The 24,666-nt window shown below is 41.0% G+C and overlaps 1 protein-coding gene and 2 long non-coding RNA genes across 4 annotated transcripts in view; 2 read left to right on the forward strand and 1 right to left on the reverse strand.

The window, feature by feature from the left end:
• Positions 1 to 542: 542 nt before the first annotated feature.
• slc12a5b (solute carrier family 12 member 5b) lies at positions 543 to 23,059 on the reverse strand. Of its 2 annotated transcripts, XM_088291521.1 has the most exons (26): positions 22,726 to 23,058; positions 14,275 to 14,378; positions 14,037 to 14,177; positions 13,811 to 13,957; positions 12,810 to 12,864; positions 12,609 to 12,739; positions 10,923 to 11,170; positions 10,621 to 10,832; positions 10,357 to 10,524; positions 9,450 to 9,548; positions 9,313 to 9,370; positions 9,042 to 9,216; positions 8,775 to 8,893; positions 8,596 to 8,694; positions 7,233 to 7,352; positions 6,436 to 6,540; positions 6,192 to 6,360; positions 5,253 to 5,448; positions 5,000 to 5,169; positions 4,794 to 4,925; positions 3,341 to 3,448; positions 3,118 to 3,234; positions 2,631 to 2,782; positions 1,527 to 1,541; positions 1,310 to 1,443; positions 543 to 1,077 (listed from the first exon to the last, which is right to left on the reverse strand). In XM_088291521.1, exons 1-26 carry the CDS (start codon positions 22,781 to 22,783, stop codon positions 986 to 988), a joined length of 3,324 nt encoding a protein of 1,107 aa, XP_088147647.1. In that variant the 5' UTR covers positions 22,784 to 23,058; the 3' UTR covers positions 543 to 985. The 2 variants fall into 2 exon arrangements, with proteins under 2 accessions (XP_088147647.1, XP_088147648.1); XM_088291522.1 differs by lacking the exon at positions 1,527 to 1,541 and having other exon boundaries at positions 22,726 to 23,059.
• Positions 8,232 to 14,861, forward strand: LOC148339490 (uncharacterized). The gene is made up of 4 exons (XR_015842572.1): positions 8,232 to 8,346; positions 9,436 to 9,557; positions 13,729 to 13,920; positions 14,045 to 14,861. It is a non-coding gene; the product is annotated as an uncharacterized LOC148339490 (long non-coding RNA).
• Positions 15,833 to 24,666, forward strand: part of LOC148339491 (uncharacterized) — a 78,211-nt gene continuing 69,377 nt past the window's right edge. The window contains exons 1-2 of the long non-coding RNA XR_015842573.1: positions 15,833 to 16,073; positions 17,667 to 17,794. This is a non-coding gene — a long non-coding RNA (uncharacterized LOC148339491). The remainder of the gene's footprint in view (positions 16,074 to 17,666; positions 17,795 to 24,666) is intronic.

Here is a 24,666-nt window from a genome sequence, read left to right on the forward strand (position 1 = left end):
TATATAAATTATAATTTACAACTCAGTTTGACTGCTTGCTAACTTTCGACTACAAATTAATATGAAGTTCACGTTGAGTCGATTCACAAAAAAAAAAAAAAATGAAGAGTGATTTTTACTTGAAAAATCAGAGAAAAGGTTTTTTTTTGCACAGAAATTCTGAGTAAATTTCACAGGAAAAAAATTTGAGTACATTTTTAAGTTGATTACATTTAAAAAGTGACTCCAAGGTTGAAACCAGTTTATGATTGTGTCGCTACTTTTTTTCCAAGATTTTCAACCATGCGGCTTTTCTGTGGATTTTTCTTTCACCACTAGGGGCGCTCTATAGTTCAGAAAATACGCTAAATAATTTTTTTTTTCTCTTGGGTCTGTTCTGTTTTAATGAGCCGTGTTAAAAGGCACTGTTTTAACAATCTGTTCATGTACATTCACAGTACAAAATCATTCTGTACATGCAGTAAGCAAATACATTTTTTTTTTCAATATTGAAAACTGCGGCTTATAGTCTGGTACGGCTTGTTTATCTGTTTTTTTGTTAGTTTTTTTTACAGTTGCTGCGGCTTATATGCGCATGTGCCTTATATTCCAGAAAATAGAAAAAATCCTTGGGTGGCTTTTTTAAAAATTCAATAAACTAGTGAAATTTACTCAAAAAACTTACATAGAATGTCTGAGTGAAAAAAATATGACTAGATTTTTTTTCCAGTAAATATCACCCCCCATTTTTTTTACAGTGTTCTCACTTGACACGCGTGCCTCCATACAAACCATAAAAGACCACAAAAAGAAAGAAACATTTTAGGATGAATAAATATTGAAAACATTCAAACAACACAATGGTATTAGAGAATGAGAAAAGACAACAAAAAAAAAAGCGTAGTAGTGAAATGCGGTTGAATTCGGTATGAAGCCGCCATTGAGGTTTTGTGAAACTCGGTCAAAGTTGAGGGCAGAGAATGTGGGTAAAATATATTCAGGATGTTCAGGAATAGATGGTAATGACCTCGCGTCCTCCTCCGCGGACGAGGAGAACCCGATTTAGACCCTCCGTGAGCACCTCCAGGAACTCCATGTCTGGAGGGGAGTCACAGTGAAGGAGGAACAAAGACTAACACTTGAAAGTTTCTCCGTTTTAAAAAAAAATATTTTTCCTTTGTAATTTTGACACACATCGACCCAATTCACCAATCAGTTATCCGGATTGACCAAATGACAAGACAATGTCAAATAAAAAATTATCCGATGAAACAAATGACAATCGGAATTCTGATCGACCTCACCAAAGAGTGGAACGTTGCAAGGATACAGTTTTCTTCACCGATCCGATTTTTCGGGGGACCGGGCATGTTGAGCAGGACCAGCTTTGCCTCCTTGGACTTCTTTGTGATAACCTCATTGAGTCGCAAAGCCGTGTGCATGCGCCTCACATCCGTCTGGTTCCTTTGTGCACGAGACATCGGATAACAGTGATTGTCGACATTCGGAGCAAGCGGGTGGTCTCAGTGAGACATGCTCATACTTACAAATTTTCCCATTCCCTGCAGCGGCATGTCACGAGGGAGAAAATAACGTTTGAAATACAAAAAAAAAAAAAAAAGAAGAGTTGGCTTTACATAAGAAGCAGTTGGCCCGTTCACGCTGCGCAGATAACGTGAGTTTTTCCACTGCGCGTAAGCTACCGATACCAAATCGCGGTTGAAATACACCTGCAAATTTTGTTTGCACCACGTACTGGGCAATAAATGCATATTTTTTTTCTCTTCAACGTGGACTTTTTGCATTAATTGTATTAAATATCATGTGGACAGTTTTGGGTGTTTTGGATTCATTTTAGGAGCATAAGACTAGGTGATTTTGTCTAAAAATAAAATCCTAGATTTTTGGGTGAAAAAAAAAGTATTTACAATTGTTTTCTGATTCATTTGTTAAATAAAAAAATAATACATAAAAATGACAGAAAACGCCCCCAAAAAGTTTGCTTTTATTTTATCAAACACTGAAGTAAAAAAAAAAATCACTTTCACGATTAAAGTGGCAAAATGTTTGCCTTACATTTTCCAACATCCCTTAAGTGCAAACCTACAACCGAAAAGAAATTTTGCTTCTATTTGATTTATTTTTATTTGAGGCTGGGCGAACCTCGATTTATAGCATTCAAAATTGTCCGCAACCCCAAAGATCGAATTAATTAAAAAACTAAATACATAGCCTTAAGGAACGTATCGCAAAGAGCGTCATCTAAATCGAGCTACATTTGTCCCGTAGGAAAGTCGGCGCTTTAAAGCGAAGTGAAGCAAGCGAGACGCCCAAAATGGGATCGGCGAGTTGAACCAATATTTCTGTATGAGTGTAACTCCCCATTGAACGCGCTTTCGGTTGTTCGGAAACTACAATTTCTCGTTTACTTTGAAACTCAGCTTGTTGCAAACGTGTTCATTTAGATTGAGACTTTCCATTTAAACCTCCGCATGTGTATGTCAAATGTCATGTTGGTTTTGTCTTCGAGTTACACTTAAAACAATTAATAATGCAAAGCAAAAGTCACCTCAATTTTTTCCATCATAAAATGAAGATGAATTCAAAAAAATCGTTGACTTTGTATCATAACAAGCTTATACGCCACTCACGGTTTCATGCTGAAGGGATCTTTGCCTGCCTCCAGGTTTTTGCCCTTGCCAACCTCCTTATTGTCAGTCCAAGTGCCTCCACCCCCGCCAGGGGCAGTGAGACTTGTCGGGCTGGCAGGTGTTGAGGCGTTCTTGTTGTGGATGAGCTGGACCTGCATTGAGTTAGAAACAGTTAACCCTACAAACAGGACACCTCACCATTCCCGTGTCTCTTACAGTTTCAGAAGAGCGACTGAGGTTGCGCACTCCGTTGTTCTACTCCACTAAAATCAGCCTTCAGTCATTGTTAATCGAACCCTTTTTGAAAATTTGTCATCCCCCGCGCCCCAAAAATGGCCGTCCGGCCGGGCCGGTGGGTGGGACCGTTCCTCTCACCCATAACTAGTCACGGACCAATCACAAAATCCATAGACAAAAAAAAAACATTCACATTTATGGACCGAGTCTGCAATGAACCAAAAGATTAAGCAGTTAAGATGGTCTGTACCTCCTCTTCTAGATGTTCTGCCACTCTGACGCCTTCCTCCGTGCTGTGTTGTGAGCGTGAGGCAAACGATTTTTTACGGCGGATGGACCCTCGAGACGAATCGGTGATGCTCTGAATCTGTGGAGTCGTAAGGGCACGTCAAGGATGACTTTGCATACTTTTAGAACGTGCTGGTTCGTAACCAAATGAAGCTTTCTTTGATTTACGCGCAACGCATGCTTACCTCTCGCTCCATCTCGTTCTTAGTCAGATGCATCTGCTTGAGGATCTGCGAGCGCTGCTCCATTACAAGTGTCTTCTCGTAGGTGTAGGCTGAGATGTCGCTGTCATGCTAGGATTGGAAGGCAAAGTTGGAGTGTAAAGCAAACTTCGGATGCGATAGGACGTTAAGTACCACCGAGACGATAGAAAAAGTTTTTGCCGCGCAACTTCTCTCGATGGTGGCTGATTGTCACTTGTCCTCTTTTAGGTGAATCTTTATCTTTCTTAAGGCAAACAGCGAATATGATGGAGAAAACTCATTGACTCACTTTGCGTGTTACACAGAGCTGCCACCAGGTGGCAGACTACATCTGGCCATCCATTATTCGAAACCAACACAAGGGTCGCGGTCAGGAAAGCGATAATAGTGATACAGTGTTTTGCGGAAGTATTCATTAAACTTGTTGACCTTTTTGCCACATTTCAGACTTCAAACAGTCATAAAATATTTTTTTTATTTCTTTGTGTGTTTCTGAAGAATTAACACAAATTCACAAATTCACAGGCTACATCCTCCGAAGGTCAAATTTTCAGCTGCATTTTTCGGCGGCATGGCGTCACTTGTGGCTCAACCCGAATGAAGTCGTTTATAGCTTCCGTGGCGCGCAGAAATTGTGGCGAATTTGCACAGGCGTAAAATGAATTTCGACACCACATTACTTTATATTGTATACTAATTCCTGTTTGAATTTTGTATTTCTCTCTGGGAAAAAAAAACACAATTGTTGTTTTAAATAAACAAATAAATAAATACATTCATAAATAAACAAATAAACACATAAATAAATAAATAAATAAAATACAAATTGAGTGTAAAAAAGTGTAAAAGGGTAAAAAATGTACATGATATTTTAAACTCTTTTTTCCCTTTTTTACCAAATCATAATACAATAAAATCAAGATAAATAATACTCCTGCCTTTTTTATATATAACTTGTCAAATTTACCACTAACACTAAAGAATGAGCTCCCCTTCAAACAGAAACTTAAACCTTAAATATCCAGAACAAAAATCTCAAGAATAATATTCAGAACCGCCAGAACAGTTTTACTTTCTTTTCATCATTTGTCTGAAATAAGAGATCTTGGTGCGGCTGCGCCACCGGTTATCGTCTCCCGGGAGAAACAAGTTGTAGCACATACAGTATAACATTTTAATGACAGGCTTATGAAATAACCGAGAATATTTTCCTATCATCTACCTGCCATGAGCTTGCATACCTTAAACCTGGTCGTCAAACACTGACTGAAGTTTTAATCAAGCGCTCATATCGCACTACTTACGACCTTTGGTCCTAAACCTGCTTCAGCCGTGAATCAATGCTCAATAAATAAAACCGATAAATGAATGACTCGAGTCAAAAGCGCAGGTGTACCTAATGCTGCGGCCATTTGAGTGCACGTGTCAAGCTCACCATCTCTACCACTTCCACCTGAGCGTCAATACGCAGGTGATAGAGGAAAGTTATGACATCCTTTTTCATCTGAATGCTGTTGTCATCCATCTGAGCCACCGTAAAAATGCGCATCTTGCACTTCCTCCACACCTGCGGGAGAAAGAAGAGCGCTGGGTGAAGGCATATGCAAACCAAAGACCACTTTCCAGTCTCGCATTTGCCACCTTATGCTGACGCAGCAGGAAGGGCAGAAGCATCAGCATTCCGCCGTCATGGACAATCCACCACACATCAATGTGTCCTTCGGTGAAGCGCTCGCCATTGGACGGGTAGCTAGAGATGTTTTTGGGAACCAACAAGGCCAAACTGGCCACTGTGGTTTCTCTGACCACCTCTGCGCAGTCACAGGAAGAAAGTTGCACCCTCTCAAAAGTGGGGCTGACTGTTTTTGTTTTTTTTACGTCAGCATGAACTCACCAATAAAGTCTCGGAATTGTTGGTGGAACTCGGGCTGTTTCCAGTTCCGTGGCCAGCTGACCATCACAGTGTTGTGCTTCAAGCCTCCAAGTCCTCCAACTTGGATCAGGTGGGATGTTCCATCTCTCAGATTGGAGGATATGACCACTTGGGGGAAGCCCTTCACCTTCTCTGTCTCCATGAGTTTCCGCAAAGACTTCAACGTGGCAAAGAATCAACGACAGTTGTTAGACGTGAAAACAAAACCGTGTGTTCACTTAGTGCAGTGCTTCTCAAATAGTGGGCCGGACACGGTGCGATGTCGAGGTGTGACCCTGGGGAACGTGTTTTTTTTCCACCGTACTACGATAAAGTGTAATTGCACATCCCCTCCAGTCGTTGGCAGTGGCGCTCTCCTTGCCCATTGTGCGCAGCAAGTATTAACTCTACGGTGTCGGTTTGTTTTGCAACGAAAATACTATTATTTACAGTTGTGGTGGGGTGGCGCGGATTATTGTTATTTATTATTATTAATTTTTTTTACAAATTAAAATACAATAAAATCAAGATAAATAATACACCTGCCTTTTTCTTCTTTTTTCATTATTTATATAATTAAATAAAATTTATATATAAAAAATCAACGGCAGCTGTTAGACATCAAAACAATCGTGCGAACCTGAGGAACATGCTCTTTTTCCGCCATTCTACAATAAAGTGTAATTGCACATCCACCCCTGAAGTTGGCAGTAGCGCTCTCCTTGCTCAATTTGCGCAGTAAGTATTAACTCTACGGTGTAGGTTTGTTTTACAACAAAAATGCTATTTTTTATAGTTGCGGCGGAGAGTGAGTGGTGGTGGGGGGGGGGCGAATGGTTTTGTTCTTTCTGGGGGGGGGGGCGTAACATAAAATGATAGAGAGGCACTGACTTAGGGGGATGCGTGGTGTGTGACAGAGACCTGGTCTGCCCTTTGGGCCTCCGCATAGTTGTCAAGAAACTTTCCTTGAACTGAGGTGCCAACGATAGTGAGGCCTTTCCCTGCTTTCAGCTGATTCGTTAACGAGACCAGACGAGGCTGCTCGACGTTCTGTTCGGCATCCATACTGACAAGAACCAGGATCTGAGGCCTGAGCAGAGAATCGAGCACAGCCAGCTTGAAACGTTGAATGAAATGATCAGAACTTAGCCCGACTGTGACTGACCTCCAGTTCTTGGTATGTGGCGGCCCCTCCTCCAACCTCATGAGAGCAAACCGAGCAGCGCTCAGAGAGATGCCGCGTATCCCGTCACCCCACTCTTTCTCAGCTCTGTCGCACAGTTGTTTATTCGCTTAGCGTAAAAGACATTTACAACACAGGCTGTAACTCGTTATCGAGATCAATTGTGTAGTGTGCCAGCTTTCTTATTAACCGCTGTGAAGCAGCATTTGGTTGTGGTTGGAACATCTGCTGGAAGGTATCAGGGGTGACATAAAGAGTCGCCATAAAATTAAAAGGTAATGTCCATAAAGTACAGAAGAAGCAAGCACTACTAGAGAAATGGAAATAAAATGAAGTGAGATGGATGTCCGGAAAAAAACTATAAAATACAGAATAAGAAAGAAATGTGTCGCAGGTTGGGTGAAGATAAAGTTTTAAAAGAGAGAGTTGATTCGAACATCTGATGAGGGGAACTCAAGGACGCACAGAGGACTCGTAAACGGGGAAAGACCAAGATCCAAATGGAACGATTGAATTAAATCAGAGCTGGAAGAGATTGAAAGGGATGAAATCGTTTCATAAATAACATGGACCCCAACTCGGGAAATTCGGGGACGAAGAACTGCATGGAACTGGAATAAATGGCTCTGATCTTTAGATACACTCCCACCTTGGTGAATTAAAATTGCCTTTGGGGGAGTGTGCATTGCGCAATCAGAGAGCAGGTGTCGTGATCATTAATATACTGTCTGTGTTAGTGCAACCACAAAGTCTATGGAACAAATTTTTTTCCAACTTACCCGCAGAATTCAATGTATTTGTAGATGCAGGTGGCAATTCCCATGGCCACGATGGCATAATACCAGGAACAGATGAACATAAGTGATAGGCACAAGCTCATACCCAGGAATGAGAGAGCCCTGTGGGCGAGAATAAATAACATTTTTCATCAAACTGGCGTTTTCTGGAAGCCTCACGACGTTATTATTGTTGGTATTTTGCTTGCAGTTTGGCAGCTTGACTTTCCCAAACATTCCAACAGTAAGCATCCAGGACTCGCTAACCATCATTTGTATGTTGAGTGGACATGGTCCTGACTTTTTCAGACTGGATTTATTCCAAATCATTTTATGCTATAAGATGAGTTGATATGGTCAATTAGTTAAGTGGAAAACATGTTCCGTTTCATCAATCTATTTTCTGTATTGCGTAAAATAATACTACTACTACTAATAATAAAATAAATAAATAAAATAAATAATAATAATAATAATTAATAATAATAATTAGTAATAATAATAATAAAGATAAAGATGTCCTTTATTAGTCCCATAATGGGGAAATTTGAGGTGTTAATAATAATAATAATAATAATAATAATAATAATAAATTAGATCCTGATTAGGGCCAAGGGTGAGCATCCTATTATATGTGACTTTGGGTGAAAGGCGGGGTACACCCTTCATTGGTTGCGAGCCACTTACTGGCCACCAGTACAGATTCTGAAAACAAATCTTCCATAGTTTTGTCATCTTGCTTGTACAAAGTACTAAACTCTTAACACTTCTGCTTGGGATAATTTCAGGATGGACAATACGTGTTAACAGAGGTCAGTGCTGATGGAAGGTCCTTCAGTCCGTCACTGATGGAGGCGTGTTTTCGTCAGTGTAATCGACCCTAACCAGGTCGCCCGTTTTGCTGATGACTGATAGAAACCAGTTTCCTTTGATTTTTATAAAGAAACACTTTGTTCTTCCTGTACAGTAGGTGGCGGTATTATGCTCCAAAGCGCTGTAATCCGCCAATGAACCAAGAAGAAGAAGCAGAAGAGGACGAGCATTTCTATACAGAATCAAGCGCTACTTGGATTGGATTTTACTCTTGACCACAATGTGGCGCTCAATTGTGGTTAAGGTAAGGCATTATAAATCTTAGATTGACATTTTGGCATTTTTGGACTTTAAACAGCTGCATGTTCCCGCTATACTTTGATTGGCAAATAAGTGTAGGTTGTGTGAGTGTATAAAGTGTGAGTGTGTCAAGCTTTTTTTGAGGATCGAGGCATCGTGTGGTGTGGACGGACTGACGATAGACGGACTGGCGGACTGGCCAAATTTAGTAAATTACCCACCACGGCGTATTAATGTAAAACATGTAGCTCACCAGTGGTAGAATTTAAAACGTGGCCTCCAGTTGGGTGTCCTCAGCAAAGTTTGTAGCGCACATGCAAGGTTAACAAACATGTAGCACATCAAGAAGAACCTGAAGAAGAAAAAGAGAAAGGAGCTTTTCAACATGAACGCGCCATATGTACAGAATGTTCGATTTGACCGCAAAATTACATGGAGAGGATGGGTGCCACGGCATCCAAAGAGGCAATGATGATGCCGATCTCACAAATGCTAGCTGTGAGCAGGAGGGCCCAGGTGGGCTCCCCATTGGCTTTACCATGTCCAAACACCTGCAGGGATATGATTAGCCTTTGGTAAATAACATCTTACTATTCTCTTACAGAATAAACATTGACACAAAAAATGTTCTAAAGGATACAAGTGAAAAATATTGAATGTCACACTCATTTCTCCGAGAGGACTGAAATCTGAACTCACTTGAAGAAAAGGGATGATGCCGTCTCTCGAAATGGCCTGCAGGAGGCGTGGCGCTCCGGTCAGACTTTGGAGTCCTGCTCCGCAGGTGGAGAAAAATGATCCAAAAACAATGACCCACGGAGACGGCCATGCCAGAGTTCCAATCACCAGGTTACCATTAACACCTTCACCAAACCTGCAAGGTGATAACAAATTAGAAATATTTAAGAGTTTACTCTTAAGCTTTGGAGGACTGCAAGGATGAGTTATGGATCCATGAAGTGAGACTTACTTGTCCCTCAGGACAACACCCTCTATGCAGGCACCAAAGAGCACAACGCAGGAAATATCTGATTAAAAACTAAGGAATATATTATTCAAACTGTTGAGCAAACAACAAGATTGTCTTTTGCAGACTGTGAAGGATACACACAGTAGATGTGGTGGTGATGGCTGCAATGGTGCCGATGGGGATGGACTTCTGAGCATCACGTAGGTCTCCAGAGCGATTGGAACCTGCCATGATTCCTGCGAAAGGTGAAACAGCAAAGCCCAATCTTAATGTGCGCATGGGTTGGAGTGAGTTTGTGGCATTGTGCACATGAACACCTCAATCAAGTTCATCAAAATTGCATTTCACCAGCTGCACCACAACTTAGACCTGCCTTCAGCAGATGGAGCATTTTGTCTACTTTCAAAGAAAATGGCCTCGCCCAACATGGCGCTGCACAGGCGGCTAAATTTCCAAACATGCTAAACGAGGCTTAGCACTTTAGCTAAGATTTAGTTCCCTTTTAATGCATTAGTCTTTCTCTATATGATATCCCGTATTTTCCGGACTATAAGCCGCTACTTTTTTCCTAGATTTTGAACCCTGCGGCTAATACGATGGTGCGGCTTTTCTGTGGATTTTTCTTTCACCACTAGGGTCGCTCTATAGTTCAGAAAATATGCAAAATATTTTTTTTTTCTCTTGGGTCTGTTCTGTTTTAATTAGCAAAGTTGTTGCCATGTTGAAAGGCACTGTTTTAACCATCTGTTTATGTACCTTCATGTCCATTCACGGTACAAAATTGTTCTGTACATGCAGTAAACAACTCATTTTTTTCAACATTGAAAACTGCGGCTTATAGCCTGGTGCGACTCGTATACCATTTTTTTTTCTACCAAAAAGAATTGCTGCTGATTATATACAGGTGTGCCTTATAGTCCGGAAAATAGTACGTACTGTACTGTACTGTAATGTATTTGAGTCATATCTTTCGTAGTAGTTATGCTGTATCATTCATTGTTGCCCAACATCGAAGACAACGTCAATCTCCAGAACGTCTCTAACCTGTGACAGATGGGAAATATATTCCCACCAGCAACGTGAAGAAGCTGGTGATGTCGGCAAGCACAAAGCGGTTAGTGCTGGAAGAAGAACTGTCCGGGTCCACTTGGGATGCCAGTCCTCTCTTCTCAACAATCATCCCTTTTTCCAAATAATTTCCAAACAGATTTTCTGGAAGAGGAATCCACCGAGCTGGTCATCTGGATTTTTCTATTTGCATTTTTCTGTTACTTGGATAATGTAATGACACTTGGGGGAACCTATTACCTGCCAGGATTCCACTAGTGACCCCTGGAATGCCCTGTATCTCCGTGACGTTGTTGCCGTTGAAGTAGTCATCACAAGTGGCGTTGACGTACTCGGAATCACAGAAAGAGCGCCACAGTTTGGTGGTGACGGTCTCGTTGTCGATCTCTATGACCTTTGCGCAGACGTCGTAGCCCTTGGAGACGAGCGTTCGATTTCCCAGGAGGCACACGCTGCCGGAAAAGTCAAGGGGAAGGAAAACGTAAATGTCACCCGCTCGTGCCACCACAGAATCCATCATCAGAAATGTCCATTAGACTGACGGGAAGACCGGCGGGTCAATGGCGGTCTTGATGACTCCGGCATAGACGGCCACGATGGAGAGGATGACGCAAGCGAGGAAGACCAGCGCCAGCTTGTTGACATATTTCACCCCCACAAACACCACCAGAGCCATGAAGCTTAGAACTATGGTGCCGTACACCCGCATATTATTTAGGAGGGCGGCCTCTGCTTCCGGCCCTTCCAAGCCCTCGATCTTGAAGATGGCGGCCTGAGGAATAATATAAATCTGACGGATGGGAAGATGGTTCAGGGCAAGGAAAGAATGGGCAAGGTGTGGAGGTTAATGGAGGAGAAAGGTGGAACAGAATACATATGTTCAACTTCTCCTTCGAAATGCAGTACAGTCAAATACAGACATGGGAATACAAGCAACATCTGTTGTCAGAAATTGCAAGTTTTCTGACAACCTCAAAATATTTTTGTCTGCTATTGTAGTGTTTCCATGGTGACAATATATTTGAATATTTGGCCCATGTTGTAATATCACACACACAGTGTGGCCCTCCTCCTTTCAATTCTGTTGATCGTGGACCCCTGGCGTAAACAGTCTCAAACTTGTGTTTCAAATTGGACAATGATTTTAAATCAGATCGGCAAATCAGTGCTGTTGTTTGATCCAGCTTTTTTCGTCTTAGGCAGCTTTCTAGAGTGAAGCCCTTTCTTTCTCGGCAGCACTTAGATAGAGTGTAATCCATGCCTTTGTTACATCTAGGCTGTATTACTGTTATGCACTTTGCTTTGGAGTCAGCCAGTCCTCCTTCAAGCGCCTCCAGTTGCTCCAAAATACTGCTGCTCGACTTTTAACTGGAGCTCGGAAGACTGGTCACATAACCCCAATATTGGCCTCTCTTCACTGGCGTCCAGTGCACTTTTGAGTTCAGTTTGTCTTTTAAATCTTTAAATGGCCTCGCCCCGAGCTCCTCTACCCCACATTTTTATTCTTTAGCTTTCGACCCAAAATGAGACTTTAGCTGTTCTGCTGTTCTGGTATTTATTTTATATTTGTTCATGTGTTTTAATTTGTGTTCTCATTTCCTGCTAATTTATATTATTATATCCAGCTGTTGTGAAATGTGCTATATAAATATAATTGTACTGTATTGTAATATATTCCTTTTCACGATAGTAAATCAAACACTCAACAAACACTGTGAAACTTTATCATTTTTTTTTTTTAAGTATTCTCCCTCTGGAACTCCAACAATGCCAAATATCCTCAATCATGACCGAACAAGTTAGCGAGAATTAGTACTCATTTATATAGTTGACACACCTGAATGGAATGCAGCCATTGTTTCTAAATTTCTAAGAAACTCTCCGGTTGTGACTCGTGTGAGTGCAACGGGGTCGCTTAAGAAAATTGTAAAAATATCTTGAATTACATTATTTTGTATTCATAATCAATAGTCAACTTTAAATAGAGAGAACCTGATGTGTTCTCCTAATGTGGCCTCCAGTGTCAATATCTGTAAAATTAACGAGTGCCCCTAATTCAGTCAAATATGTCACACGATCCTCGATAAATTTGACAAAACAAAAAAAATTATATGACGACATCGGATGGGATGATTTCTGTTTTTGTGCTGACTTACCCACTAAAAAAAAAAAAAAAGGGGCAACTCTGAATTAGCACGCGATTGATAGCATAATCATTGCGGACTTACCAGCAGGATTTCAATACAACCCAGGATGTACATGGCGCCAGCAAAAGTGGTGCCCAAATAGAAACAAATCCCAACAGCGCCACCAAACTCAGGCCCAAGTGAGCGAGAGATCATGTAATAGGAACCTCCAGCTAGGAGAGGAAACCAGAAAGAAGTCAGTGTCGATTACGTGTTATTTAACACTTTTGGATGCGGACTCACCCGGGACCACTCCGTTTGTAGCAATGGCACTCATGGAGATGGCCGTGAGCATCGTCTGCCGAAGGAGAAACCAAAAAAGAAATGCGTCTGACTGGCCAATGAAATAAAAGAGAAGTGAATTCTCAAATTTTGGATTGTTGCCTCGAGGCTAATTCAAATCAATATCAATCATTGATTATAGCCGATTTTTATCTTATTTGCATGCCATTTAGTAATTATTCCGAAAATGTCCTTGAATGTTTCTGCGTGATTGTTTTTGCTTGGGACATTACAAATGACCGACTCGTCATCTGTCGTTAAGCCAACTCTGTTCATTTTAATAATCACGATCTTGTCTGCTTTCTGGTAACTCATAACACAAAATATGTGACTTGAATTTGCTCTCGCAATTCCCAGTAAGTCCATTTTCTGACATTGTGGGAGACATTCCTTTCATGAAGGCTCAATTGGGTTGTCCGGATTTGAGCGGAATTTCAGGAAATGCTCAGCTATATTGCTATGTTACACAATAAGCCACAGTGGTGATCCGGCTCAGGAAACATCAAGTAATTCGTCTGATTCCTTATGAGCACAGGGCATGTCGGAGCACCACTGAGGAAGACTCTTTCATCTGCTTGCAACTTTTTTTTTTTTGCTGGAATGCAACATTCTGGACAGTACGTGACAAAAGCCATAAATGCATGCATGTCTTGTAATTTTTGTACGAGTCAGCGGTGGGCGGTCAAGGCCTTCATTGCCTTCTTTGCAGGCCTCACATAATGAAGAAGTCATAATCATGATAAAAAAAATACATTTATGATTATTTTTAATATTAATAAATAAATAGATTTCCTGTAGTAATGATAATCTGGTCTCAATTTCTTCTCCAATGCACTTAGTGTAAACAATGTGAAATCTGGGAATTCTTAATTAAACTCAGAGTTGTCGGCACCGTGGTGAGGAATGAGCGACGCGGCGCAGTGCCGACGACGGAGAAGATTGACACACGCTCGTCTACTCACTGTGGAGCAACACATGAAGACAATTATGAAGGAACCGAGGACTCCTCCAATCCCGACCATCCAGGTCATGCGCAAGAAGAGGATCACGCCGAAAATATTCTGAATACACGGCAAGTAAACACCCATCAAAGTCCCCAGTTGCGGAGCCTGACGAGAACAAAATGGAAACAATGTGAATTTCTTGACTATCAATTTTGGACTTTGTGATTTGTCTTCACTTCTCTACCTTGACAGGTTTTTTCGAAGGGCGTGGACCCTCCTCGTTGTTCTCGGCCTCCTCATGCTCTTTGCTTCCCGTCGGCAGATTGGAGTAGTTGGCGAGGCTGCTGAGCAAAGAGGACACCATCGGACTGGTGTCCATCTCCTCCTGCACACACACACACACCCACGCACACACACACACACACACATTGCGATCAGTTTGTGCTCTCCGGGTACACGTTTAGTGTGTGTGTTTGTCTGACCTCAAACAGGGCCATGTTCTTGCCGTCATACTGCTGACTCTTCTCCACATCGCTTGAGGCACTGCTGTGGATGAAAGGACAGCTCTCCTTGGGGTTTCCGTCACCTGAGACACCAATCGGTGACAAGGATGTGTTTAAATGAGATCGTCACCAGCTGACTTTCTGTCTGTCTCTGCTTCAGTTGTCTAGCAATTTAGAAATTGTCAAATGAGTTCGGTGGCGACGTCCACCGACGAAACCTTCACAGGCCGGGTCCGTCAAACTCCCGTAGCCGCCGTGGAACCACATGACCGTGAAGAATTTGAATAGGGGTTGCTCACTTGCTCGGTCGAAGAGACATTTAAGTGTTGAAGTGAAGAAGAAAAGCAATGTAGGCTACACAAGTGTGTTTCGAAGCAGGGTTTGCTCTGGGCCTGTTTCCATGGAAACAAAGGCCAGATTTGATGGCAGTTCTTAATTTCTGACATCCTCGGTCCATTAAATGTTGAGTTTTGATCACAAGCATTTGTTGCTCACTTTGTGCTATCCATGTTTTATATCATGGAACAGCAGAGATTTCAAATTGCCTGTGAGGATATACTGTTGGGCAGGGGTCTTCAATCCTGTTCCTCAAGGTCTGCTGTCCCGCCTGTTTTTCATCTCTCCCTGCTGCAACACATCTTATTCAAATGATCAGATCAGCAAAGTCTGCACCAGATGGATTAGGATACTGATCATTTGAAAGAGGAGGGAGAGATGGAAAACAGGCAGGGCAGCGGCCCTGGAGGAACAGGATTGAAGACCCCTTCTGTCGCGTTTGGTGGCTTGGGTGATCACTTTAGAGCCTGACTTCAGCATATAAATTGCTTAACCTTGCTTTACCTATTCTTGGGATAAAGCTCCTCCATCTTTTGATATGACATTCTGGGAAGGTCAATTCTATGATTGATTGCGTCGTTTTATAAATAACCTTGGTTTTATCTCGACCTTCTGTCAATTTTAGTTTGGCTAATATGATGGCCAAGAGAGTGTTCTTCCGCTGCCAATGCTGGTGACTGTGTGACAACAGAGCTATGTCATGACCTCCCATTGAATGTTAGGCAAGCCCCTTCTCTGTCCACTTTTAGAATTCGTTTGAACACATTTTCATTCTTTAGCTTTCGACTCAAGATGACACTGTCGCTGTTCTTCTGGTATCTACTGTATATGTGTTTATGTGTTTTAATTTGTGTTCGAATTTCCTGCTCATTTATATTACACCATATCGAAAGTGTATCGTTACACTTACTATATAAATAAAGTTTTATTGTATTGTATTATATTGTATACTGTATCCGGACTTAAAGTCACACTTTTTTTCATAAAATGATCTCCTGCGATTTATACTCTGGAATGATGGAATGATTTTTTCATGATACATGAAAAAACAAACACAAAAAACAATTTCACAGACAGCCACGAGAGGGCACTATACACTTATCCACCGATATCTCCTACACTATACAAAGACATGCAAAAAAAAGTAATTTCACAGACAGCCACGAGAGGGCACTCTAGGATTATTTGATGATGTCTCATAATGCCTACCTTGACAACCAAGAACGACTGGAACACGAATTCCTCTGAAAATAATCAATTTTTGCACTCTACTAACTGCGGGAAGTGAAATTTGCAGTCGAAAACCATAAGAGAGTTTGGAGTGTCAAGAACTGGCGAAAAGCTCCTACTGCGACGAAGAAAACAAACCAAAAAATAGCTGGCAACGAGTTCGTCAATTGGCTGCTTGAACAAAGTGCTGCTGGAGAGGCTCACTCCTTACGGTACGTCTTCACGTTCAGTTAGTTGCCAAAAGCACGGACAGCAGTGTCCCAAAAACATGAACACTTGACACCTTTTCTCTTCATGTTTTCATTTTTCGTCTTGCTATATAACCTTCAATGTGTTCGCTTATTTAACACATATCCAGCCTGTTTTTTTATTATTTTATCAATGTTATAACTCGCATTCCAAGATGAAATGTCTTTTTGTAATCCAGTGTTCTGTAAAATAAATTACCCGCAAAAATGTGATATGTATGTTTTTTTCTACTTCATTATACAGTTTTGGGATTCTTCGATTTATTTAATATATAATATAATATAACATAATATAATTCATTTTTTATATGATACTGTAGGCTGTAACTTGAAATGTGAGCCAGATTTGTACCCTTCATGTGACACGGCTATTACAAAATGGACAGTTTATTCCCGCTTTTAAAAGCTTAATAGGACGTCGGCTCAAGGGGATTATCCAGCAGCTGCTGGAGGCCACGGAGGAAGGCCGCATTCAACATCTGCATGTGAGCAAAATGCACCAATCAGATGCATAAGTGAGCTTGAATTACATCAATTACATCAGCCCCTCCCCCCAATACCTCGTTTATTTTCACCACGTGTGCTGTAAATGACGATTTGTATTAATTCCATCCGAGTCGTCGCTAAGCGGAGTTGACACTGATTTGTGAGGCTTTCTGCAAGAGTCAATTATATGGAGGGGGAGACTGGACTATGATGCACATTTATATGAATGTTTGAATATTATGTGTAGACTCCTCACTTAGTCCAACTAACATTCTCAGGTCGCTTGCCAAACCACATTTAACACGCACACAGGCCACATTAGTAATACAAAACAAAACATTTGGTCTAAATCACCGATGGTGTCGTGCAGGGGTCACCGACATCTTTCTAAAACGGAGAGCTACAGAGCTTATCTATGCAAAACGCTCCCAGTTTGAAACACGCTTCACAAATAACACGTTTGCTCAAATTACTTTAGGTATCAAATTGCTATCTTGGTGGCACCATATTGGTGATGCCCGGTCGAGGGCAGTGCTTCTCCAAAAATAGTGGGGCGGGCCACCTTGGGGGAGGCGGGTGCGACCCTGGGGAACATGCTTTTTTCCCTGCTGTATTACAATAACATGTAATTGCACATCCACTCCAGTAGTTGGCAGTGGCACTCTCATGGCTCATCGTGCGCAGCGAGTATTAACTCTACGTTGTATGTTTTTTTTTTTGTTTGTTTGTTTTTTTTTCAACAAAAATGCTATTATTTATAGTTGCGCCGAAGAGTGCGTGGTGGTGGTGGGGCGGGTGGCACAATTTTTTTTCTTCTTGTTAGGGAGGGCGTTACAAAAAATGATTGAGAAGCACTGATCTATGGGAACATTTTCAGGACTGATTAACTGTCTGGCGACCAGGACAGAGTTTTGTCTGCCTTTCACCACAGTCAGCTGGGAAGGGCGTCAGCGCCTGTGGCCCTGAACGGGATAACGCTACATTTCCATAATGGGTCGTGGGCGCAGACAGCGTACTGTAAATAGTCCATCCATCCATTTTCTACTCTAATTATTCTGTTCTGCGTCGCAGGGAGCTGGCGTCTTTCTCAACTGACTTCAAGCGAAAGGCGGGCTACACCCTTGACTGTTTTCCCGTCGTTTTCAGGACACGCATAGCGTCGACGGCTTGCCTGTGAACTGAACCCGCGCTCAAGTCAGGTGAGTGCACCATGACAAAATCAAATCACTCTGCGTTTTCTAAACATTTTTGGTGAACACTCCATCCATGAGGTCTTTAGAGATTATACGCAACCAAAACGTTCATACAATGTCCATCAACAAGCTAGTGGATTTATGGTGCCTGAGCTTTTTCAACAGAGACAATATTGTTGTGCGGTGGAAGTCACTGATGTGCTATATTTGAAGTCGAAGGCGCCACATGCTAATATCTTAGTCCGAGAGGACTGGGTGTTGTTGTAGCTCAGTCGGAGGATTAAATGAAATCTCCGTCATGCTCATTGCTTTCCTTCTGGATCGAAGACAAACACTCTCAGCTGAGTGATCCCAGTGACTTGTGACCGACTTAGTAATAGGATCGAGCAGAAGCTGTGACTGCGAGTGTTTTCTTTTGTCGATCGCAAACTCATATTTACCAATGTACGTTTACAGTACGTCCACTTGAAGTGACACATACCGGAAGTCAATGATTGATGATTTCGATTGGCTCGCAATGACAGGCTACCGTGTATCTCATCTCATTATATGCTCCAGGCCTCCAAATTTTATTCTTCCATGTATGGAAATGGAGCTTTAATTTATTTAACAAAAAAAATACATTTCATGATTAATCGTCATATATGATGTTAATGCTACAAGAGCTCAGATGGGAAGAAATGTATGGGAAGCAAGGAGCTAGCAAAAAAGTTTTAGAATGTGAGAAATGTCTGAATATTTGGCATTCCTCAATCTCGGAACTGCGAGGCAAATGTGTTTGCCGCACGTTCTAATCCATAATACAGAAAACGAATTGACTCTGGAAAATGAAGAGCATACGTCAAGACCCGTTGTAATCCAACTTTGACATTGTGACCTATTCGCTTTATATAGATTAAAGTCACGACGTGACACACTCGACATTCAAGTGGACTAATTGAAGAGGCACTAAAACACATTGTGAGGATTACTGACGATCACGGGCAGGATTGATCCTCGTCGCACTTACTGATGAAACACCACCTTGGCTGTCCTTCGCATTCCTGAGAACATGCTGACGGCAAAATGCCGGGATGCCAGACAAAAACTAAATCTCTTCTTTTGCACAACAAATTGAAGCAGAAAATGATCAAAAGGCGACAGTATGAAAATGTTTGTGACGCAAGGAGGTCATCTTAAAATATTTTCGCATCTATCACAGCCTGATTATGAATACAAAATAACAGGAAGCTACGCCACAACGCTGCATTGAAAACATTTTGTTGAAGAATCAATGAGTGGAAACATTTGTTTTAGCGTCAATATTTTAGGTGCCAAAAGAGACGTCTGTCTCTAAGCAGAATGTTTATGAAAAGAGAATTGAAATAGTTTGCCACGTAATGGTGCCATGAGATATGAGTTTGATTTTTTTCAGTGTCCACGGTTGAAACTCAAAACACTTGCATCTCAAAAGTCATATTTTTCACATTCTGGGGGAAAGCTATGTGGTCGTTTCATTGTTGAAGACATTGGCTGTGAAATTGCTGCATTTTGTGAAGTGAGACTAGTCGGCAAAAAAATGGCTCACGTCGCTCGGAAGTCAAGTCACTTGTATCTCAAGGTGACAATCATTTGAGTTACAATAAAAATGGAACATAATGTTCCTTGTATTGACGTATGCGCAATCAGAGAATTGGTTTTCTTTTCACATGCCTGTGGACAAGCTTGTGACATGTGGATTAGTTCATCTCAGATGTTTTTTTTTTGTTTTTTTTTCAAGATCAGGCAAAAGCGGTTTGTTTTCTAACCACCTTCAACAACTCAGGCAGACATTTTCCCCCAATTTGAGAGGCACCAACTTTTCCCTTCTCACCTCAAGTTGGCAAATTGATATTTATTAGGTTTGGTTTAGAATGTTTTTTTTTTTTTTGGGGGGGGGTGCAATCAAGTCAGCTACATTAAAAAAGGTAGCCACATTGAATTGGACGTGTGGTCTACCGACAATCACAGATGAATCCAGAAGGAAACATCCACCCAAACAGCATCTTGCGTCAAAAAATGTCTGCCTATTTGTTCATCATATACACTTGTCATGCGTTTCAATTGATTCAAACTTTGAATATTTGACATTTCTGCGTTTTTGTTTGGTTTTCTCTTCACTTTCCATTCGTATTAGCGTCCATCCGTGTGCTTCACTTGCATAACGCAGATGCAAAGCCTCACCCCTGACCCTACATTAAGCACACATGGTGTCATTTTATGCTCTTATATAAACGCTGACAAATATTTGTCATTGAAATGACCTTTGCTCCCTTCCACAAGCTGCTCCAGATGATTTGGAGGGCTTTGAACCGATTGAAAAAAATCACTAATGTGAAAATGATAATGAAGTGCGGCGTTATCAGTGGAATAGTATGCTCCCAAAAACCTTTCAATGGGGAGAGTTGTTTTGTTTTTTTTCTTTTTCTTTTTCTTTTGGGAGGGCTGGCTTTTGCAGGGGTGACGTTCACTTTTGGACTTTGTTTTGTTTTGGGTGAGCACAGACTGTTGGTTCACCGGCCTTGGCCTCCAATCCTGACACGTTTCTTTTTGCCTAATGGTAATTATGATGAACGTGCCGCATTTAAAAGTCATACATGAGTAAAAACAAAATACAAGTTGTTCATTATCTCCAAAAACGTGAGCAAGTGCAGTTAGGAACGATCAACTCAAGTGCATCCAGACCGATGACTCATCCATAATTGTTTAGCAAATATAAAACAATTTCCACTTTGTTTGATCTTCATGTATTCTGTCCTGAATCATTCCAGTCGCCAATACTGTACTTGATTGTTAACTAAACTTTAAAAAAAAAAATAAATCTTAGAACATAAGAGATGACTCAGAATGGAGGTCAGAAGTCTGCATACAAATACTCAAATGGCAGATTTTGGAGAAGGCACGTAAAAATAGGGTGTGATAATTGGGTTGCACTACTGTGCGGCCACGCTTTGTTGTTCTAGTAGGCTTTTTCGGACATTTTTTGCCTTACTTGTTACCATTTAAAGTGCCTTTGATTAATCTCAAATAAAAAACAGTTGTTCTAATAGGCTTTTTCTGACAAGGCGCTTCCAAATCTAATTTATTATTATTATTATTATTATTGTTATGTTTTTAATTATTTATTATTATTATTATTTTTTATTTTTTTTGCCTCACTTGCTACCATTTAAAGTGCCTCTGATTAATCTCAAATAAAAAACTGTTGTTCTAATAGGCTTTTTTTGACAAGGCGCTTCCAAATCTAATTTATTTATTATTATTATTATTATTATTATTATTTAATTATTTATTATTATTATTATTGTTATTTTTAATTATTATTTATTATTATTATTATTATTATTATTTATAAATTTTTTTGCCTCACTTGCTACCATTTTAAGTGCCTCTGATTAACCTCAAATAAAGTTTAGTTGTTCGAGTAGGCCTTTATTTAAATTTTTTGGCCTTCTAGTCTCTAGCCTGAAGAGGGGTACTCACCATGACCCTCTATTTGCCACCACCATGCTTCTCCATAGGTGTGGTGTTTTATGTGGTGTTGTCTTTGTGCCGATAATTGAAAAAGATTTTCGGCAGTCCGCGTTCAGGTTTGAGGTCTCCTAAATCTTGTAAAAAGTTTGGAAATTATTAATTTTGGTCTCTTTTTTTTTTTTTTTTCGAATCACATTCGAAGAGGGGTGTGTAGACTTTCAATGTGCACTCTACCACAAGTGTCTTCAAACTTGTAAACTGGGATGTTATTATGCATAACAGGTGGGCGTATTCTGTCGTCAACGTGGTATTGCGCAGCAACGTAATAGAGGGAGAACGTCAAAATAACATAAACTTCAATGTTTGTCAGCGCATTTTTGAACCGCCGCTGATTCCGTTTTGACAAATTGCTCACTTAACCTGACAGTCACTCCCGTCGAGCTTATTGATTGGAAGTAATCACCGGTGCACGTCGGGCCTCTCGTGGGACCTATTTAGACTCGTTATCTCGCCTGCTTCTTTTGACTCAGGAATAATCAAGTGCGATCTTCCTGGCAGGATTCATCATGTTACTCCTCCGTAGCGATCGCAACGCACTCCGTACGAACGCACCTGGAGTGATGTGCTTCAACTCATGACCAGGTCATTCGCTGCTTTACAAAACAAATTGTTCCATTTGGTGTAATTTACGGCGTCTCGCTTCCGCAGTTTGTACTCCAGCACATGCTTCAGTTCCCATCAGCGGAATCCAACTTTTTTTTTTTTCAGAAAAATAGAAAAATGTACCGTAAGGGCCCCTTTGGAGTTCTTCACTTTTAATTTCTAAAATATGGGAAAATCGAGAAATTTCATAACGTTTATAAAAAAAAAAACTAAAAAAACCTCCACCTTAGGTGATTTTGAAATTTTGGGGCGATCATGTCAACCCCACGCAAGAAGGCCACAGCCTGGATTTGAAACCCCAACCTCGAAACTTTGAGGCATATGCGCTAGCCACTTTGTCCCAAATTGTTTGATTTAGTCATTCAAAGCTGAGCATTGTTTTCTAAGACATTCCGTGCTCGCATTGGATTGAATAAATTGCTTTGGATACACGCGTCCGTATATTGTAGCGCGTACAAATGTTTTGCTTTTAAAAGCACGTACTGCCCCTGGCAAGACATTTTAGCTGCTGCGATGAATGAAACGGAGGGAAAAATAGCACTCAGCTCACCATTAAGTTATTTTCTTTCACGTGGATTTGTTTAAAAGCTCAACCTTTGCTGGATGACGCTGACCCAGAAAATGACAAACAAGGAAAATGCAAAAAAAACTCATCCCTGTCTGAACGTTTGCCAGTCTACGCGTCCGTCTGTCGTTCTCCAGCCACAAAGCCGACGGCAGCATCCGAACTTAGAACACGTGCGCACTCTCATCAGCCTCACACTCTCACCGGCCTCACTCACCCTGGTTGTTAGGACTCCCTTCTCCTTCCTCGCAATCCGTTGTCACGTTGTTGAGCATCCTCTCTCCTCCTTCAGCGCCGCACTCGGCTGCGTGCGCGCGCGACAATTTCTCCCCGTGCTTTTAAAACAAGCTCAATGTAGACTGCAACCTCGCGCCTTTCTCACGACCAAAGAACCGTTATTTGCTTGATGCAGTTCAGCGGGACGATTTCGGGGCAGCGGGAGTCGACGTCGGGCCGGTTGGCCGGCTTGATGGCACGCGCGCGCTCTCCGTTCCTGTGCGCCGCTCGCCCTCAAGTCCGTTTAAGCCCAAGCACTACATTCATGCATTCACAACTGGTATTATCCCTCTCCCTCCCGTCCTCTCTTTTGGCTCCCTCACGCACCATCATCCATGTCATCATCGTGAGGATGGGACGCGCAGGGAGCGGCATCAGACGACACCGCGCCGCCTCCTGAGATTTGGACTTGTCCTTTGATGTTCTTTTCAGAGGCCAGGAAAGATTCCATTCCGAGCTTTTGTTATTTTTACCCCAACTCATGTGCACCTTTTCATATTCCCGTGCACGGCCGTGACCGATTGTCTGCCGGCTGTGGCGGTCTAACTAAGCCTTGCTCCTCGGGACGGACTTGCCGAGCATGTCTCTTGAACTAAACCCTACTAAAGCATTAAGGTTTCGATATTTTGAGGGCACGGTTCATGATCACTTATACAAGTTGTCTACTTAACGGTGTAGTTAAGTGGCATTTCAAGACGTCGCAAAATGTCACTTTCTGAAAAAATAACATTTGACATTTTGTTAGAAAATAATATTTTCCCCTTGAACACCTCTGCTAAAAATCATCTCCATTCTTCATTAAACTGATCATCTAATTCAGGGATGGGTAATTTAAATGTTGGAGGGGGCCACAATTTTTCATCAGTGCCACTGGGGGGCCACATAGGACCACACGCTTCTTAACCAAATGCAGGACAAAGATGCCATTTTGGATAAAGACAAACATGTTCTTAATTTTTTAATACATGTAGAAAAAGAGCCAGTTACGTACACCAAGAATAAAGGCTTGGAAGCAGACAACAAAATAACCACATATGGTGTATTTATTTCTAGCGCAAAAGGTGTGTGTATATATATATATATATATATATATATATATATATATATATATTTATATATATATATATATATAAATAGGACTGTCAAAATTAAAGCGTTAACTCTGGCAATTAAATATTTGAACTCAATTTGACTTGCTTAAAAAATAATCAGCATATTTTCCAAGTCTGTTACAAGAGACACAAAAAAATAGTAGTTGAAAAAAATTGCAATTAATAATGGACTTTTGTGATTAATTAGTTGAAAAAGGTAATTGCTTGACAGCAATAAATATGATATAACGGTATATTATGTAATTTTTTTGGGTTGAGTTTTCTTTCATGTTTTCTGAAAAAAATTTTTTATTTTTGCAAGGCCTCAATTTACAAAACTGCGAGGGCTTGGTCGACTTTATAATTTATGCCTTTTAACTTGCACATAAATTACAAAAACTGGGTGGTCGTATACAATACAATGTCTTGTATGGCTTTTTCTTTTCACCTTGTCTTCATATTTGAAATTCTCTTCTCGCTATGAACTTCCTGATATGGTAAAACCAGTGGAGAAGCTCGACAGTGAAGTGCAGGCCTTTTTTTTTTTTAATTTATTTTTTTATTAATTTAAATTATTTTTTTTTACATTCTTTTGAACATTTTCATTTCTCATCAAAAGTGGCCCTTTAAGCCACCAACATCGTGGTCAACATAGCACTGCCAAAACAATGCACATTAAATGGATGAAAGATGAAAAGCCAAAGCCTTTTCGCCATTAGCATTTGTGTGTTACATCACCGCGTGCTGCGCGGCCGTTTTTGCGGTGGTGAGATGATCTCTTAGTTTTGGCA

This window comes from Idiotropiscis lumnitzeri, chromosome 3, assembly GCF_059441095.1.
Source record: "Idiotropiscis lumnitzeri isolate Australia: NSW breed Sydney's pygmy pipehorse chromosome 3, RoL_Ilum_1.0, whole genome shotgun sequence".
Classification (NCBI taxonomy): domain Eukaryota; kingdom Metazoa; phylum Chordata; class Actinopteri; order Syngnathiformes; family Syngnathidae; genus Idiotropiscis; species Idiotropiscis lumnitzeri.